General features: G+C 39.1%; 2 protein-coding genes across 2 annotated transcripts in view; one reads left to right on the top strand and one right to left on the bottom strand.

Annotated features, from left to right (window-relative positions):
• Nucleotides 1-11,885, top strand: part of RHPN2 (rhophilin Rho GTPase binding protein 2) — a 31,139-nt gene extending 19,254 nt beyond the window's left edge. The window contains exons 7-15 of the mRNA XM_054296364.1: nt 287-453; nt 2,778-2,965; nt 4,337-4,493; nt 4,972-5,091; nt 5,186-5,380; nt 6,356-6,432; nt 7,413-7,559; nt 8,348-8,503; nt 9,747-11,885. Coding sequence (XP_054152339.1) covers nt 287-453; nt 2,778-2,965; nt 4,337-4,493; nt 4,972-5,091; nt 5,186-5,380; nt 6,356-6,432; nt 7,413-7,559; nt 8,348-8,503; nt 9,747-9,998 — 1,459 coding nt within the window. The 3' untranslated portion in view covers nt 9,999-11,885. The remainder of the gene's footprint in view (nt 1-286; nt 454-2,777; nt 2,966-4,336; nt 4,494-4,971; nt 5,092-5,185; nt 5,381-6,355; nt 6,433-7,412; nt 7,560-8,347; nt 8,504-9,746) is intronic.
• An 841-nt stretch (nt 11,886-12,726) lies between these two features.
• Nucleotides 12,727-17,075, bottom strand: FAAP24 (FA core complex associated protein 24). Its single transcript, XM_054296365.1, has 5 exons — nt 16,916-17,075; nt 16,501-16,652; nt 15,755-15,894; nt 15,308-15,460; nt 12,727-13,720 (listed from the first exon to the last, which is right to left on the bottom strand). The coding sequence occupies exons 2-5, from the start codon at nt 16,610-16,612 to the stop codon at nt 13,478-13,480; spliced, it is 648 nt and encodes a 215-aa protein (XP_054152340.1). The 5' UTR covers nt 16,613-16,652; nt 16,916-17,075; the 3' UTR covers nt 12,727-13,477.
• Nucleotides 17,076-17,246: the final 171 nt, after the last annotated feature.

Below are 17,246 nucleotides of genomic sequence, written 5' to 3'. Positions count from 1 at the left end.
TGCTCTCCACCTCTGTGATGTTTTTGGGCATTTCTGAGTTAAATGTAATGAGCTTATAGAGGCACTGCTCTAAAACTTGCTGACAACTCTCTCAAATAAAGCTGTTCCTTGCCTTGGTTAATTATTTGGATTGTCCTTGCAGAACATAATGGTGTTTCTGTTCCCCTTCCTTTTCACTGTAGCAGAACAGTGAAAACACTATTCAGTCAGAAAAACAGAATGAAAGTGCTTGCTTTTTTGCAATGGACTCTGCTAATCTTAACACTTCTAATATTTGTTTCCCAAGGTATGATTCCTTCACAGGTGTCCCAGTGTGTCAGCAAAACCTGTTGCTTGAAAAAGCCAGTGTTTTATTCAACATCGGAGCTCTCTACACACAGATTGGAACAAGGTGCAATCGTCAGACCCAGGCTGGACTTGAAAATGCTGTTGATGCTTTTCAGAAAGCTGCAGGTACACATCTTAAAATAATGCAAAGGTCTTCATGCAAATGTCCCCAGTCTCACTCTGATATCATAGAGATTTCTGCATTTCCTACTGGCCTGATTACACAGACAAGGAGGAACAGGGACATTCAAGAAGCTCAGTGAAGAGCTCAGATGAAGCTTTAAAGCCTGGAAGTGCAGTCTGAACATGCAGATAAGATAGTGAACGCTGTGGTTAATGATTATTGAGCTGCAGTTCAAAGGTCAGAGTTACTGCAGTGGCATTAACTGCTTCATTCCTTGTTTCACTGCCATACCTGCTTCTACCTCAGTAATAGCACCTTGGTGTCAAATCTGTACAGGAGACAATTGACAGGTTTGATAAAAACCCTTAAGCCTAGTTATCCATATGAAGGTCTTAAAAATTAATCTTATTTTTCCTCTGGTGAAAGTTGCAATTTGTTGGAAGTTGACTGTTTTCCATGCATGCCATGTATGGAAACATTTCCATATCTGAAACATAAACATTTTCATACCTGTTTTCCATAGATTCCAAAGGCAGACAGGTTCAAAATAATCAAGCTCTGTCCCAAGCAAGAGAATAGAAATTCCAATAAAGGGAATCCTTTCCCTTGAACTAACATATTATAAAGTCTTTTGTTTTCTTTGGGGACTTTTAAATTGATTTTCTGATTTGTTTTGTAAGTATCATCTGTGCTACACATAATATTTAAAGACATGTCCTTAGTAATTAATATGTACTGTAGGATTTATTTCTGCACTAACATCTGTGACTGTTGGTTTGCACTGTATGGGTACTAAAAGCTTTGGGGAACAGAGTTGAATTTTCATAATTCCCCTCCTTTGAATACACAGCTATTGAAAAAATTAGTATTTCTTCATGCATAAATAAATTAATTATTTTTCAACCTTTCTGTTTCATCTAAAAGAAATTTCAATATTTAGGAAATTTCTCCATTTTACTGGTTCATTTTGTAAATAAAAATATATAAAATCACATAATAAAAATAAATTTTAAAAATCACTGCTTTTCACTTTAACATGTTTGCAGAACAGAATTACTGCAAAACTGGAAAGGTGTTATTTGCTACCAAAGTTACCTTTGCAGGGCCCCAAATCAACATGGTCAGGAGGCATTTCATTGTACCTGTGCATGGTGCTGTAACACTTCATTGTGTTGGCAGGGGCATGATGCACAGTCTGTATTAACTGTTTCCCAGTGCTGAATGGATGATGTTACACAGAATTTATCCTCAGCATAAGCAGAAATATGTTGAGAATAAAAAATATAATTTTTTTTTCCTCCTATACTTTCAGTTCCTTTCAGTAGGGCACTCCATCAGTACTTGGGATATGCCTGGCAAATTTGGGATTCATTTTTTTTAGTGCAAAAAGGTAGAGACAGCTATGTTTCAAATTTGTTTAATGGCATATTAAAAATTCAGATATGAGTGCAAGATGGAAAATCAAAAATCACAGACACTGTTTAGTGGGGAAATACTGCACAGCACGGACAGAACTGAGTGTGGTGGCAAGAAGTAAGGTTACAGAAACTGTTACACCTCTGCAGGGCTGTCAGCATTAGCAAGGCAGGAGAACTCACTGAACCAGTCTGATGAGATGCCTGCTGAGGGTTATGCTCCCATCCATGAAACTGTTACTCAGTATTGCACTACAGCTCATGTTTGTTTCAGATTTGATATATGATAGAAATTACTGATGTTTTGGAGGAACCAAATATCTAGAGAACTTTTACCCTATTAAATATATTTATATATCTGTAAATGAAAATTCTAAGTTACAGGCATGGATTGGTGCTTTCATTGGGACACACAAGTCCAATTAGCAGCATCTGAAAAGAAGATTAATATTTAATTAAGTTAATATGTTTATGTCCTTTCCTTCTATCCTGAGGTTCTACTACTGTCATCTCCTTATAGCTGTGAGGATTTTTCTCTTTTTTGTCCCCTGTATAAGCCACTCCCACGTATAAATGACATTCAGTTCAGCATAGTCTTATGGTCAGTCACAAGAACTTTTGCAAGCACATCTGAAGGCAGTGCCCTCAAAACTTGCAGTTTCTGTTACTCCTCAGGAGTTTCTGTTGCTCCTCAGCAGTGTAATTTTGACAGTTGTACTTGGGGATGGTTGATGGCAATGCAAAGCAAAACCTGTAGGTCAGTCTAACTTCTTATGCACCAAGAATTCCTCCAGATTGCTGTAGTGCAATACTAGAAAATATTCTTTAAATCCTAATTATTATGGTACATATTAGAATTAAGTTCACTTGTTTATCTTTGTCATACTGACAAAACCATTTTGTAATTGCAGGAGTTCTAAGCTACTTAAAGGAGACCTTTACTCACACTCCAAGTTATGACATGAGCCCAGCTATGCTGAATGTCCTGGTAAAAATGATGCTTGCACAAGCTCAGGAGTGTGTGTTTGAGCAGATTGGCCTTTCTGGAATACGGAATGAGTTTTTCACACTGGTAAAAATGACACAGGAAGTTGCCAAGGTAAAATATGGGACTTTAAATCTAGTCTATAAAATAAGTGTTTACAGTGCTGTGTTACTGCCTACAGCTTCTAGTAATATTAACTATTATTATTAAGTATTATATGATATATAAACTATTTTTAATATCTATATATACACATACTATTATTATCATATGTGTACTGTTATATATAATATTAATATTTATTAAATTTAAATGTTAGCAGCCATTACTGGAAACCAAAAATAACATGGGGAAGCTCACAAACTACAGTTAAAAGCACAACCTTTCATAAGATTAAAACATGAACAAAATTTAAATATTATTATAGAATTGTTACAGTTTATTTCATTCATAATTCATGGAGATTAATAGAAATAGGCAATGAACTTGCTGAAGGTGTTTTATAAGCTATTTATGTTGGTTTTTCAAACAGTAGAGATTTTGTCCACAGAACTACATACAAAAGGTTACAGGATGTTTGTGTGGTTCCTGTTAAGTATTGAACACAACCTGTCTTGTTTCCCAGCTGCTGAAGGATATAGAAACCTAAAAATCTTTTGGATTAATCCAAAAGAATAGCTGAATTGTAACTGAGGGAAGGATCTTGACAAATAGAGTCAGATTGGTACCTGCAGAGCTGTCTTGGGACTTGGCAGAAAATGGTGACATAGTCTTGTCCCAGGAGGTAGTGTTATTATTTGATGGAGCAATGTACCAAAAATAAGTGTGCCATGAGGATATTCCTGTGCTTTCTCTGTTATTTCAGAGTAGCAGATATAAAAGTGGTTCCATACAAGAAAAAGGCAAAGTCTTTCATCCCAACCCTGCAAAGCCTCTGTGATTTATCTGTAGGATTGATCAGCTGCAGGGGAAAGATTTTTTTATTCTTTTGATCCATTAAATCAGCATTCACTGCTTGAAAAACTATTTTATTTCCTCTGTGTAAAAAATAATATCCCAGTTTTAACTGGACCACACAAACTTCAGGCTATGTTTGACTCCACAGTTTGAAAGTGTAGCACAAACCTACTGTTTGAAAATGCTTCACTCTTTTTTTCAACTGAATTAATGAGATATATTTATAAATTAAGACCTGTTTATTTTATGGTGTTTTTATTTAACTATGAAGCCATATGGTATAACTGACTTAGTCCATCTGTTCTTGTACAAAATTGATTTACCTTTCTTGTGAGGGAAAAATCAGAGAAGACATTTCAACTTTTTCTCCAAACTTAATTCCAACCCATCCTAACCATACTTTCCCCTTCTTTGATGTGATTGTATATGAAATTATCTTAAGCATGAATATGATATCCCTTACTTGAGTTCCTAATACCTCATATTAAGTTCTAATACTTCAATTATTTGCCTTTTTTTTTTTTTTAGGTGGGAGAGGTTTACATGCTGGTCAACACTGCAATGAATCAGGAACCAGTGAAAGAGAATATTCCCTACTCCTGGTCTAAGCTGGCACAAATAAAGTCAGACCATTACAAAGCTCTGGCACATTATTTCACTGCCACCATTCTGTGTGACCATGAATGTAAGAATCATACTTCTTTATATGTTCTTATAAATAAATAATAAACACACCAACAGTTATAATTTGGTCTGTGAATAAGTCTTGGAGCCAAGAACTTTGGTGCTTTAATATTAAATGATGTTAAATTGTGGTCTTTTTCCCCATTCAAATATGAGGCCGTGCTCTTTTTGTCTTTTGAGAAAAATGTGAACATTCAGTAAACTGACTTTGACAGAAACAAAAGAAAAGTCATATATCCATTATATGGTACTGAATAGTTGAGATCTTACCAATGTGTTCTGGCATGTAAGTATTACTTGCATATTGTCGATGATAAAAACTTGAAATTCATATTTATATATTTATTACATGTGTGTAAATTTTACTGCATTGGGAGAGAATGTAGTAATAATTCTCAATAATAATTCACAATGATACACCTAAAGGAATTGGGGACCAAGAGAAGTGCATGATTAATGTTTTTTATCCATGATTACAGTGCAGCCTGGTGATGATGAAGATCAGCAGGAGAAAGCCTTGTCCCAGCTGTATGACTGTGTGCCTGAAGGGCTGATGCTTCTTGATGTTCTAAAGGACAAAGTCCAGAGAAAACAATTAGGTAAGTGCCACTTTCACACAGCTAGTGGCTACAATTTGAAAATGACCTGGTGTTCATTGTCTGGATGACCAGCAGAGGTTTTTAATGTTTGCAGGGAAAGCACATTTACGCAAAGCCATTGTTTACCACGAGGAAGCTCTGAGAGTCTGTGGGCTCTGCAAAAAGCTTCGCAACATTGAGGTTCTCCAGGAGGTCCTGACAGCTGCACATAAACGTTCCCTGCTCAAATATGCTCAGCAGGAGACAGAAGATGATTTCCTCAGTCTCATCCAGGCTCCAGATATACTGCGTAAGTGTGCACAGCCAGAACAGAAATAATGTAGGATATATACTGTACATTTGTAGAGTTCCTGTCATAGTTGAGATGAACACAATCCAAAGCAACATTCCATTTTCAGAAGGCCTCAAACCTGTTTTTATTCTAGCAGGGATGCTTTTTATACATTCTTACAAACTCATAAGTTTGCACTTTACTCATTGGTCAGGAGAGACAAACAAAGTGCTCATTGGAATAGGCAGTTGCAGGTTTCTCTTATTTATCCTTCTTTCTTTCTTGGTTTCTGTGTCAATGAACTTGGTAGGAAATTCTTTCAGGGGTCAACACGGATCCTATTATCAGACTTCTCTCTGACTCACAGAAGTCCCTTTAAAATCTCTTCCACAAGTTCTGATTGCTTACATGTTTTCTCAGTCACAGATCAATATTTTGATCAGTATATGATTTTGTTAGAGCTGCTTTACAGGATTTCTGTCTCTAGCAACATTGTTTTTTAGGGTAGATCACAATGGTGGTTAGTTAGAATCCAGCTTTTTTTGGTGGCTATCTTGTGAGCTAGAAAGAATGGGGAAACTTGAAAAGTGAAAATTATTTGGGGGAAAACTACAGTAACTGTTTCTTGAGCCCAACTCTTGTACTAGACTGGGTTGTTAATCAGTTCGTCTGCTATTTCTTTTTCTACCTTAGTCCAGCTCATACAACTCTTTCTTCTTTGGATGCAGTACGAAACTATGAGTGCTGGTTTTAAAAACTTCTCAAAGAAAAATAAATTAAAGATGGGAATAGCATAATTTTGTTCAGATGGATTTTTTTTAAGTTTTTCATATTGATACTGTGAGCTCTGAAGATATTTTTAAGGCAGTTCTGATATCTAACAAACTTCCCCAAAAATTAGTTTTTCCACAGCTCAGTAAGAATTTAGGACAAATTCCTATCTAGCCTGGAATGCAAAAAAAGAAAATTAATTTTGTTTTCTTTTTATTTCAGCTAAAACAGAACATAAAATAGAAACAATTGCTCCTCAGTTTTCCAAAGTGAAAGTGAAAGACTTCTTTCATAAGCTGGTATGTAACACACTGATGGTGACCAACCTCTGCCCTTTTGATAGCAACTATAAATTCACTATAATATGAGGGAAGGGACACATGTATTTTAACCTGGAAAAATGATCCTGTAGTAATTGAATTTTCAGAAGCTATTGGAGAAATCATTCCTAGCTTTAGAGGTATAAGTCAGCTTGAGAGAAGGAAAGAATAGAAGTGCCATTTCTACATGGCTTGTACAGCATTCAGTCTTGAAAACCTTCATAAAAGTCCCATGAAGTCCCAACAGATAATTGCACACAACTTAAGGGGAGGGAGAGATACCTGGTATGTGGAGACAGGCATGCAGAATGTGTCACTTGCATGTGACACAGCCAGTCTTTCAGGTGGCTCTGTGTGTGTCAGTGAGCAAAAGGACCTGGGAATATGGTTAGGATCAAAATATACAAGGTTTCATGAATCAGTTTATCTCCTCTGAAATGAGTTATACAGGACCAAGGAAAACCCATGAACCCTAATGAAGAGAATTAAGGGCTGTTTAGAGGGGGTACAGCTCCTTTAAAAAAGAATACAATCTCTACGAGCGGATGAATATTAATTCCCCAGTCATACTGTGGGCCCTCAAGCAGCCATCAACAAAGAGTTGCCTTAAAGATCTACACTACAAAAATATAAGAACTTTATGACTCCCCTCATTAACGGCCTAACCTATATTTAAATAGGAGAATTAATGCTAGAATGAGTAACCATACAGCCTATGCAGCCAGAAGATTCTGCACACCTTAACAGAAATCCTGGAAGAACCTGGCAGTTGCCTTTATCCCACTCTGTTTGAAGCTGAACAGTCAGGAAATCCCTTTGCATTTCCAGGGAATTAGCTGGGAGTTAACCAGAGTAAAACCTACAATAGATGAGTTTAAAGCATTGTGACTTACAAAGCCAGAAATGCTGACTTACAAGTGACAGTAAAGCACAATGTGCCTGCTTTGTGCTCCCTGCAGGGCCCACTGACAGTGTTTTCAGCCAAGCAGAGATGGACAGCCCCAAGGACCATCTGCCTCCACCATGAAGTAGGAGAGCTTGGATTCAGTCTGAAAGGAGGTTCACCAGTACAGATTTATTGTCTTGATCCAGCTTGTCCTGCAGCAGTAAGTATATTGGTGTGATATGAACAATTTCTCTGCAGACTCTAGCATTGAAATGTACCTTCAGCTAGTTCATACCCATGGATTTATTGAGTCCTTTACATTAGGATAGTAAATTCTTATAATCTGAATGCATTTTAAGTGCTATATATGTTGTAGATTGTTAAAGTACCCATATCCCCAACATCACATGAAACTAGAGTTGATTTCTTTCTCTGTTCATTCTTCAAAAGTCACAAATAATAAAAGCAAATGTTACTTCCTGTCTTATTCAGGAGGTTAGAAGGGATAAATACTTTAAAAGGTAGCATCAAGAATAAGGATCAGGAAGGGAATGCAAGGTGTAGTGTTTGCCTAAGGAAAAAAGGGCAAGAATATTTTATTGGTTTATAATGTTCTTTCAGGGAAAGTGATAAAGCAGCATGCAGTGAAAAGCAGTTTACTTATAGAAAAGGCAGAAGTAACCACAGAAATGCAAATTAAAATAATGAAGAAAAAGAATTACACACTGCAGGAAATGACAATAGCATAGCAAAACCCAGGGTTCATTTACTTAAGGAGAAAAGTAAAAAGAACATAAAACCAGCCAACATTTGAGTATACCAGAATCACATCAGTGGTAACTCCAGAGGTAGTTTGTGTACTTGAGAAAGTTGCACATGTGTGGCTGGAGAATGGGTTTGTAGCATCTAAGAGTGAAATGCCTTTGGAGCAGATACTCTGTGATGACAAAAACATTTTACATGTCTTTATAATTCTGGAAAGTAACCTGTGCCAAATTTTTTTGACAGTCAGCAGGCCTAAAAGAAGGTGACTACATTGTATCAGTTGGTGGTATGGATTGCAAGTGGCTTGGTGTCAGTGAAGTGCTGGAAAAACTGAAAAGTGTGGGAAAGCAGCCCGTGGAGATGGAGGTTATCAGTTGCCAGGATACAGCAGCATCTTTGGTATGTAATGAGGCAAACTGGCAGGTTTGATATGCTGGAGCTGTGTCACTTGCCTGCCTTCAGTTCCTGGTTCATGTTTACTTTCCTGTACTCAGATATCCCACTCGGCCTGGGAATATATAAAGCCTTCAGATGTGTGTTCAGTTTCAAACCATCTGTTTAAACCATTGTGACCTAGCAAGCTAAAGCAGCCTGGCTGCATAAGAATGGGATGGAATTTTTTGCAGTGCAGCTACTTAGATTAATTGCATGAAAATTTTGAAGACCTAGTTTATTTCCCCTAACTTGTCCCAGAGGATGAAGGCATTACCCTCTTCAGCAGTGGAAAAACCACAGTGAAACAATGATGGAAGGAAATAGAACATCCAAGACACGTGTGTATTTTCTATGCACTGTTATTCTAAAGGATCTGTGACTTTTGTATTAGATCATGGATTATTTTATGTCTTTTTTTTTAAATTTTGGTGAACTTATAACTGTCTAATCAGTTACAAAGCTACTATAGAAGCTTTAGACCAAGGGAAAGTCATCACAAGATTAAAAAGTATTAAGCTCTAAATAACTTAATAGTTGTGTGAAAGAACCTGTAGTTCAGCTAAATCCACTGCTTCATGCCTTTAACATTCCCTGGCAAGATTAGACACTCAAGTAATGTTGCCTGAGAAGCTGTTAAGGTGCCCCTGCTGCTGTTAGGTTTTCTTGTTTTGTTAAAATTGGTTTTCCTTATTGAAAATAAGGAATTATGCATCTGCCATTCCAAGCTGCAACTCAAAGGCTAGAATATAAGCAAATTGTTTCAGGGCAAATCTAAGAGAAGACAGAGAAGGCTGTCTCTGTCAGGTATCCCAGGAGAATGTCACACAGGAGCTCCTGCAGTTGTGATCAGTACAGAACCTGTCCAAAGAGGTTCTCCTTCACATCTGTGCAGGAATTGCACACTTGAGCTTTGTAGGGAGGTTTCTGTGTATATTAAATAGTTATGCTAGAAGCCAGTAAATATTAACAACCCAAGGAAAGATTCACAAGTTCCTTTTTGCTTTGCAGAGCATACCTTTGAGTCTACATGTGCACAGTCCCAGGGTGACAGCACTCTGAAGGGCCTCGTGCTCAGCAATGTCATTAGCACAGAAAGCTTGCTGCAGGCTGCCCTGGAAAACTGTTTGCACAGTAACCTTTTGTTATTCTCAAAATTTTGACCCATTTTGGATGACTGATTCTTACAATGCTTCTCTTTTTCCCACAGCATAGCAAGAGTGCAACTTACTCCATGGGAATGCAGAAGACATACTCCTTAATCTGTTTAGCCATGGACGAGGATAAAATTGATCAGACCAAGAAAGCCCCACTAAAACTCCCTTTTCTGAGCTGGGGAACTAAAAACAGACAGAAAGCTGCAAGTACACTCTGCCTTCCTTCAGCTGTGGCTGGAAGTTCTCAGACTAAGAAGAAGCTTTCTCCCTTCACACTTTTCAATACAGAAAGTTCATTGTACTGAATCTTCCAGAAGTATCTGTTAATGTGACTTTTGTTTAAAATGTAAAAATACTGATCAATTTTATCTTCACATACGTATGTGTAAACCCAGACAAATACTGGTGACTTCATTTGCTGTGCATTGAGCCACTTGTGGTCAGAAGCTGGCAGAAAATGTAAAACTGAAGTATTTGAAGGTTATGAAGTCCTTTGGGAGGTATGCAATAACAAGATGTAGATTCTAGATTTGCTTACATGAAGATTGGAATCCTTTGGGGTTTCAAAATACAGTTATGACTGATTTTTCATAAAAATAGTCATAGCTATGCTAGATGGGAGTTATTTATTACAAACTTGATGCTGAATGCAAAATAGTAAGGGGACATGTTAGAGAATGATTTTGCTCTTAAAGTTAAGAGTCAATAATAAATCATTTAACATTACTTTGAAAAATTATCTTAACAAAGCACAGGTGAGAGGAAATATTATTCAGAGAAACAAGTCTTGTGCCAAGGAGCAGTGTCATAGAGTTGTGTTTTATGCAGAGGTGCTTCCTCAGAGTACTAGGTGTAGCCTACTGAACAGGTCATTTAGTTCTGGAAGAGAATTACAAAGCTTAAGGTCTTTTGAACTCCAAAAGGCTTTTATTCTCTTCTTTTTCTGATTTAGGTAACATTTTAAATGCCTGTTGATTCAATTGTTAAAAACAGGCTTTATTCCTAATGTTATTTAACCTACTTACTTTAAGACTTGTATCTCACTTGTCTTGATAAAATGGATAGCTGTGAAACAAATCTCAAAATGGACATAGTATAATATATTGATTCAAGGGCACATAAATTGCAGTGATGCTTTAAAATATGATAAAAGAAGTACTTGTGCTAAGTGGCAGGATATTTATTTACTATCACATCAAGCAAAAAAAATCTTCTGCCCTTGGAAAAATTAATGAGCAAGCTGTATCTAGAGTAAGGAGGGGGACAAAAATAACTGGTGAGCATTTCTTTGAGATTCTTCTGTTTCCTTAAATTAATTGAAAATTGCTAACACTGTAGTGTTAGTTAACTTTGCCATCTACAGAGTAGATAGATACTTAAAATTTACACAAAAATCTGCATCTTGCTGTAAACTTTTGAGTTGTCATTTATTTTTAATTTCTTATGTAGTAGGTGTAAATATCTTGATGACCCTTATTTAAGAATAAAAATCAGATGCTGCCATTTACTAGTGGCTTTTTAATTCTGCTTCAGTTTGGATGCTAAAGCGTAATTTACAGGTTTTTGCTATTTACTGTTGCCATACTTCTTGTTTCTTTAATGTTGCTTACAGAGATCTAAGAAACTTTTCTTAAAAGTTCCTGTATTGTGCAATATCAACTAAGAGTTAAAAACCAACTTCTTTACAAAGAGTGTAAACATATTTCTAGTTTCCCTGTAAAGGTTACATGAAAAATAAGCTGTAAATTCCTTGTGACTTGCCTATCCTCAGCAGTTACTCTATAGGTGTATTGGTAGTAGTGCTCCTTTTACACACACAAGCAGCAGGCAGCCCCTGATCTGCACAGCCCTGCCTCACATATTCCATACAGATGAGATTTACTGTGCCTGGGTGCTGAAATTGCTATCCAAGTACCCAAACCTTTAGCAAAGTCACAGCAATCACCCTTGCAGCTCTTCATTTCTCCTAAACCACTATCATAATCTTCCTGGAAATACTTTCCCTCTTAACTACTGAATAATTGTCTTTCCTTCCCATCATCATACTATACTCACTTGTCCTTGAGGAGAGCTTGGCTTTTAAAATTTAAAACACACCCCAAAATTCAAGTAAAAATGTGGACCTCTCTGGTGCCAGATAAATACTCTTAGTTTTCTGTTCTACACTGAGTGGCAGCCAACAGCTAACTCAGCCAGCAGTGAAAGGAGTGTGTGTTTTATGTTCTTGCTCAGGCCACAGGAATGAATTTTTGTACCAAGATTGTCTACCCACAAGGACAATAGGCCCTAAAAATGAAGGTTAGCAATGGATTAGTAGCACAGCCTGTAACCCCATGAATATTAATTGTTACTCCTTCAGCTGAAGTGTATTTAATGCACTGAGCTTTTCCATAGGGAGAAGGTGTTTGTCTTGCAACACAACAGCCTTTAGGTGTGAAATCCACTCTTCATGGCAAAGTGACAAAACCTTAGAGGAATAAAATCTGAACAAACTCATGTATAAGGAAGCTTAAAGTACTCCCTAGTTGCCTGAAAAAAAAAGTATCTTTTCCTGTACTATAGGAAATTCTTATGTTTATTATTCACTAAATGAAATAATTCTGTAAGTTACAGACAAATTTTCATCCCAAGTACAGAATCAATACAAATATCAGGTCCACCTGCTGTCCATGCTAACCATGTGGATAAGAGAGAACTTTCAGAGATGCCAAGGCTCCCACAGCAGGGAGTGGAAAATCCTTCTCAGCTGCCTTCCTGCTGTGGTCCAAACTCCCAAATGGTGTGAGAGATGCTTTTCACACACCTCCTCAAGGCAAAAGGCAATTTTACCCTTAAAAAATAGGATAAAAATATAACTTAAAATACAAGAAAGATATCAGGAAAACCAGTCCTTTTTACAAGTAGATTTTCAAAATATTAATACTGGAAGACTAGTATGAATTAGGAATTTTGTTTAAAGCTTCCCATATTTTTTGTAGCGCACATTTAGTATAATTGATAGTATAATTAGCATATAGCCGCTATAATTAATATATCAAAATATTTTGCAGTTTATTATTAGTATGCCAACATATATTCAGAAAGACAGCATAAATTAACCAATAGTTTGGATATCAGACACATGAAAATAAATTTTTTAATGCTTTATCAACTGGAGGGGTGACCAGAGAAGTAAGTTAGTGTGAAGTCAAATGTGTTTTCCAGTAGGACTTTCCAAAGGAACTACAAATGATAAATCAAAAATGTTACAAAAATGTTACAAATAGATTACAAAATCTATTTGTAAAGAGGATTGGTTTTCCTGACATCTTGCATTTTAAGTTATATTCTTATCTTGTTTTCCAAGGGTAAAATTGCCTTTTCCCTTCAGCAGGTGTGTAAAAAACATCTCTCAAGTAATATATGCTAACTTTTTAAACACATGTAACATATTTCCAGTTACTGAGAAATTAATATGTACATATTCATATGGTGTTTTTTTCTGGAAGACCAAAGTAAGCAAGCAGATTGCTCTTCCATTTTTTAACACTGATGCTGAAAAAGACAGCTTGCTTGGTTTTTATTTGTTCCAGATAGATGCAAAATACAGACTTCCTTCCAAGGCAATTTACACAGCTTAATCTACATGAACAGAGCAGATGTAAAAAAGAAGCATCAGAGGCCAGTTGCTGCTAGCCATAATTACAGAAATCAGCATAATAATGTGATTATTAAAACCAAAATGTTGCAATTCAGAAGAAAAATCCCAAGTTTTTGTTTTGCAAAGTACCACTGCACGTGCACGTCAGGAATGTAGAAAAGTATAAATCTGTTGTGCTACTGTCTGCCCGACTGCCTGCTCCAGCTCCTGGCTGTCCGCGTTGCAGAGGCGGTGGATGCTCCCGAAGCGCTGCAGCAGGAGCAGAGCTTTAGTTCTGCCCACGCCGGGGATGCGCTGCAGCGCCTGCAGCACCGCGGGCTCCGCCGGCCGGGCGCGCTGCCGGCCCACGAACGGGTTGGAGCCGCGCTCCCGGCTCTGCTCCCGCACCTGCCAACAGAGAGAGCGGTCAGCGACACCCAGCGCTCCCGCACGGCCCTGCGGCCAGAGAGAGCGACACCCAGCGCTCCCGCACGGCCCTGCGAACAGAGAGAGCGACACCCAGCGCTCCTGCACAGCCCTGCGGCCAGAGAGAGCGACACCCAGGGCTCCCGCACGGCCCTGCGGCCTGAGAGAGCGACACCCAGCGCTCCTGCACAGCCCTGCGGCCAGAGAGAGCTGCCAGCGACACCCAGCGCTCCCGCACAGCCCTGCGGCCAGAGAGAGCGACACCCAGCGCTCCCGCACAGCCCTGCGGCCAGAGAGAGCTGCCAGCGACACCCAGCGCTCCCGCACAGCCCTGCGGCCAGAGAGAGCGACACCCAGCGCTCCTGCACAGCCCTGCGGCCAGAGAGAGCTGCCAGCGACACCCAGCGCTCCCGCACGGCCCTGCGGCCAGAGAGAGCGGTCAGCGACACCCAGCGCTCCTGCACAGCCCTGCGGCCAGAGAGAGCGACACCCAGCGCTCCTGCACAGCCCTGCGGCCAGAGAGAGCGGTCAGCGACACCCAGCGCTCCCGCACGGCCCTGCGAACAGAGAGAGCGACACCCAGCGCTCCCGCACAGCCCTGCGGCCAGTGAGAGCTGTCAGGGACACCCAGCGCTCCTGCTCCTCCTCGCTCGGCTTCATCTCTCAGCATTCAGTGCAACCGTCAGGAAGGTGTAAATACAAACTCCCTCCTTTAGGTGTGCTCCCTTACGGGATGCGGTTCGACAAAACCTTACTAGGAAACCTGGCACGGACATATTTTATGACAAATCCTTTTCTTAGGATCTTTTCTCCTGAGAAGCTGAGAGGCCTCAGAAATGAAATGCAAACATTGATTATCTGATGCTGTGGAATGCAACAGGTGCATCTGTGATTGGTCTCAGGTGGTTGTTTTTAATTAATGACCAATCACAATCAGCTGGCTCAGACTGTATGGTCAGTCACAAGATTTTCCTTTTCTTTTCCTTTTCCTTTCCTTTCCTTGAAATCCTTTATTCTATTCCTTCAGTATAGTTTTAATATATCATTTTCTTGTCATATAATATATATAATAAAATAATAAATCAGCCTTCTGAAACATGGAGTCAAGATTCTCATCCTGGGACCCCTGCGAACACCACCACAGAAAACAACAATTCCTTAATAGCAACAACAAAAGAAAACAATTGGCTTTGTCACCTTTTGGATGCAGTCAGAGAAAGGGTAAAAATAAACAATTTTAAAACAGCTTCCCTAGCTTTAGAGAAAGCCAAGTCTCAAGTTGATTTTGACAGTGACATTTCCCTAATGCCACCTAGTGGGCACCTCATACAAGATTACATTAAAAAAATCCAGGATCATATTCTTCAGCCTTTTTTCTTTGTTCCCAAATGAGCCTTCTTTCCATTTAACTCTACTACTGTATCACTGATGCAGAAGATTTATTCCTTACATTCAAATGATGTTGTACTCCTATGTATAAGATCCTGTGTATTCTCTCTGAAATGATCACTGGGGGGATCTACCTGCTTTGCTATATATCTCATATTTTAATATAACACAGAAACTTACTAGTTGAATAATAAGCTGAGAAGCTTCTCCTTGATTTGCCACAGGAAGCAACACCATGCCAAGTTCGAGTACCACAAGTTTTTGCACTCCTAGGTAGTACTGATCACTGATTGGGGTTTTCTCTACGATTACAATTCCCCTCAGACTGCTGGCCTGTATTGAAAGGAAAAAGATATTAGGAGAAACCTTGTTAATGACAAGTTAATGCAATGTAACAGAGAGAAATTCTTTTAAGTATGAGCTGCCTAATAGCAAATCAGAGGAAGAATGTAAGTTGCAGCAACAGGACAGAGATTTAATACAGCTGCAGAATTTTTCTGTTCCCACGTGAAAATTATCCCAAAAGGTCGTCTCCAATGGAATTAAAAAAAATACAAGAAGAATGTTTTCAAAAGCATGGAATAAAAAAGTATCAAGTGAAAACTTTTCTCTTTGTATAGCACTTACATTTCTAAACTTAACCAATCTTCGTTTGAATTCATCCCCTGCAACCAAATCTGCTTCAGAAATAAGTAAAATGCAAGTTCTGTTTGGAAGATGAAAGTCCACCAGTCCCAAGCCATCTTCAAAGATGAGTCTAACTTTTCCTTAGGGTGAGATTGTCGGAAGAAAAAATACAGTAGTTGAAAATATACTAACAATTATTTCACTGCACAGCCTTCCTAAAGTGTCAATAATTCTAGTGACTTGATAATGAACTTTATAAAAAGCCTTTTTTCCCTTTAAATAAATCTATTACAAGCAGTGTGAACTACTGTGTGATGTCTTTAGCAATGCAAATTAATAGCAGTTCCAATCCACAGATTTAAAAGTACTAAAGCTGCCCAGTAAACTGTGGACTTGAACAAAAATATCACATGCTTTGCTGGAGGGAGCATCAGAATTTAGTTTGTTGTGCCAGCAGGACGGTAGCAGAGTATAGATGTAAATTCAAGGGAGCTCAGTGGAGATGCAAACCTGCAAAGCCCCACACCAGCAGATTCTGCTGCTTCCCTGCAGTGCTCTGAAAACTGAGCTGATCACACAGATACATGACAAATAACTGGGATCTTTCAGCCTGCTAACAGTCCATACCACAAATATGGGACCAGTCAGGCACAGAGTAAAGCATAGTCCAGCTTTTCTCAACATTACTGGGCAATAGAGGGGAATGTTTTGCCTGACTTGCTTTTCCTCTTCCAGTTTGTGCTTACCTTGTAGCCTTTGGGCCAGCTCCGACCCTCTCCACTTCTCATTTCCAATGACATGCCCTAAAGGGACAACTATAGATCCTGCTGTCACAGGAGAGTTTGCTTTTGCTGTCATCAGCCCTCCTTTAAAATCCTCCTTCAGTTGCAGTTACACCCTAGAAAGAAACGTGGAAAAACATTTTACAAACCTGTTGCACGCTTATAAATTTTAATTATAATTATAAACTTAAGATGCAATATTCTGGAAGAGACACTACCTCCTTCCTCAAGCTTCCTTACAGCTAAGGTGAAAATCGGCCAGCAGCTCTGTTCACTTAATACATGCTGCTAACTTGCAAATTCCACTTTCAGCTTTACCGCTCAGCCTGAATTAAAACACACAGACGGTGAAAAAAACCCCACATTGCGTTTTCCATACCTTCATCCAACTTGCTGCGAGGAAATCTTCCTGAATTACAAAGCCAGCTCCAGAGGCCCCTCCATCCCTCAGCTGGGGGAAGTCTCCAGACCAATTATTAAAATGTGGGAGGGATTATGTCCAGGTTTTCCAGTTTTACTCAGTGTTCTGACTTTAACGAACCTTGGAGGCTAAGGCATGATCTAGAGGACAAGCACCACAGGCAAGCCAGTACCACACCGACAAACATCCCACGGCGGAGACCGCAGGACCACTACCCAGCCCGGAGGAGCCGCCCGGCCCGGAGGAGCCGCCCACGGCACCCAAGGGCCCGCCGGGGCTGGGAAGCGGC

The sequence above is a fragment of the Melozone crissalis genome, unplaced genomic scaffold (genome assembly GCF_028551555.1).
Source record: "Melozone crissalis strain CALT ecotype California unplaced genomic scaffold, PUWL_Pcris_2 ptg000007l_1, whole genome shotgun sequence".
Classification (NCBI taxonomy): Eukaryota; Metazoa; Chordata; class Aves; order Passeriformes; family Passerellidae; genus Melozone; species Melozone crissalis.
The sequence above is the reverse complement of the archived record's forward strand: the minus strand, read 5'-3'. Positions and strand labels throughout refer to the sequence as shown.

Coding starts and splice junctions, on each gene's coding strand:
- FAAP24 (XM_054296365.1), bottom strand. CDS start 16,612: ATGACAGCAAAAGCAAACTCTCCTGTGACAGCAGGATCTATAGTTGTC. Junction 15,461..15,754: donor GATTGGTTAAGTTTAGAAAT/GTAAGTGCTATA, acceptor CTTTCAATACAG/GCCAGCAGTCTGAGGGGAAT. Junction 13,721..15,307: donor CTCAGCTTATTATTCAACTA/GTAAGTTTCTGT, acceptor CTCTGTTGGCAG/GTGCGGGAGCAGAGCCGGGA.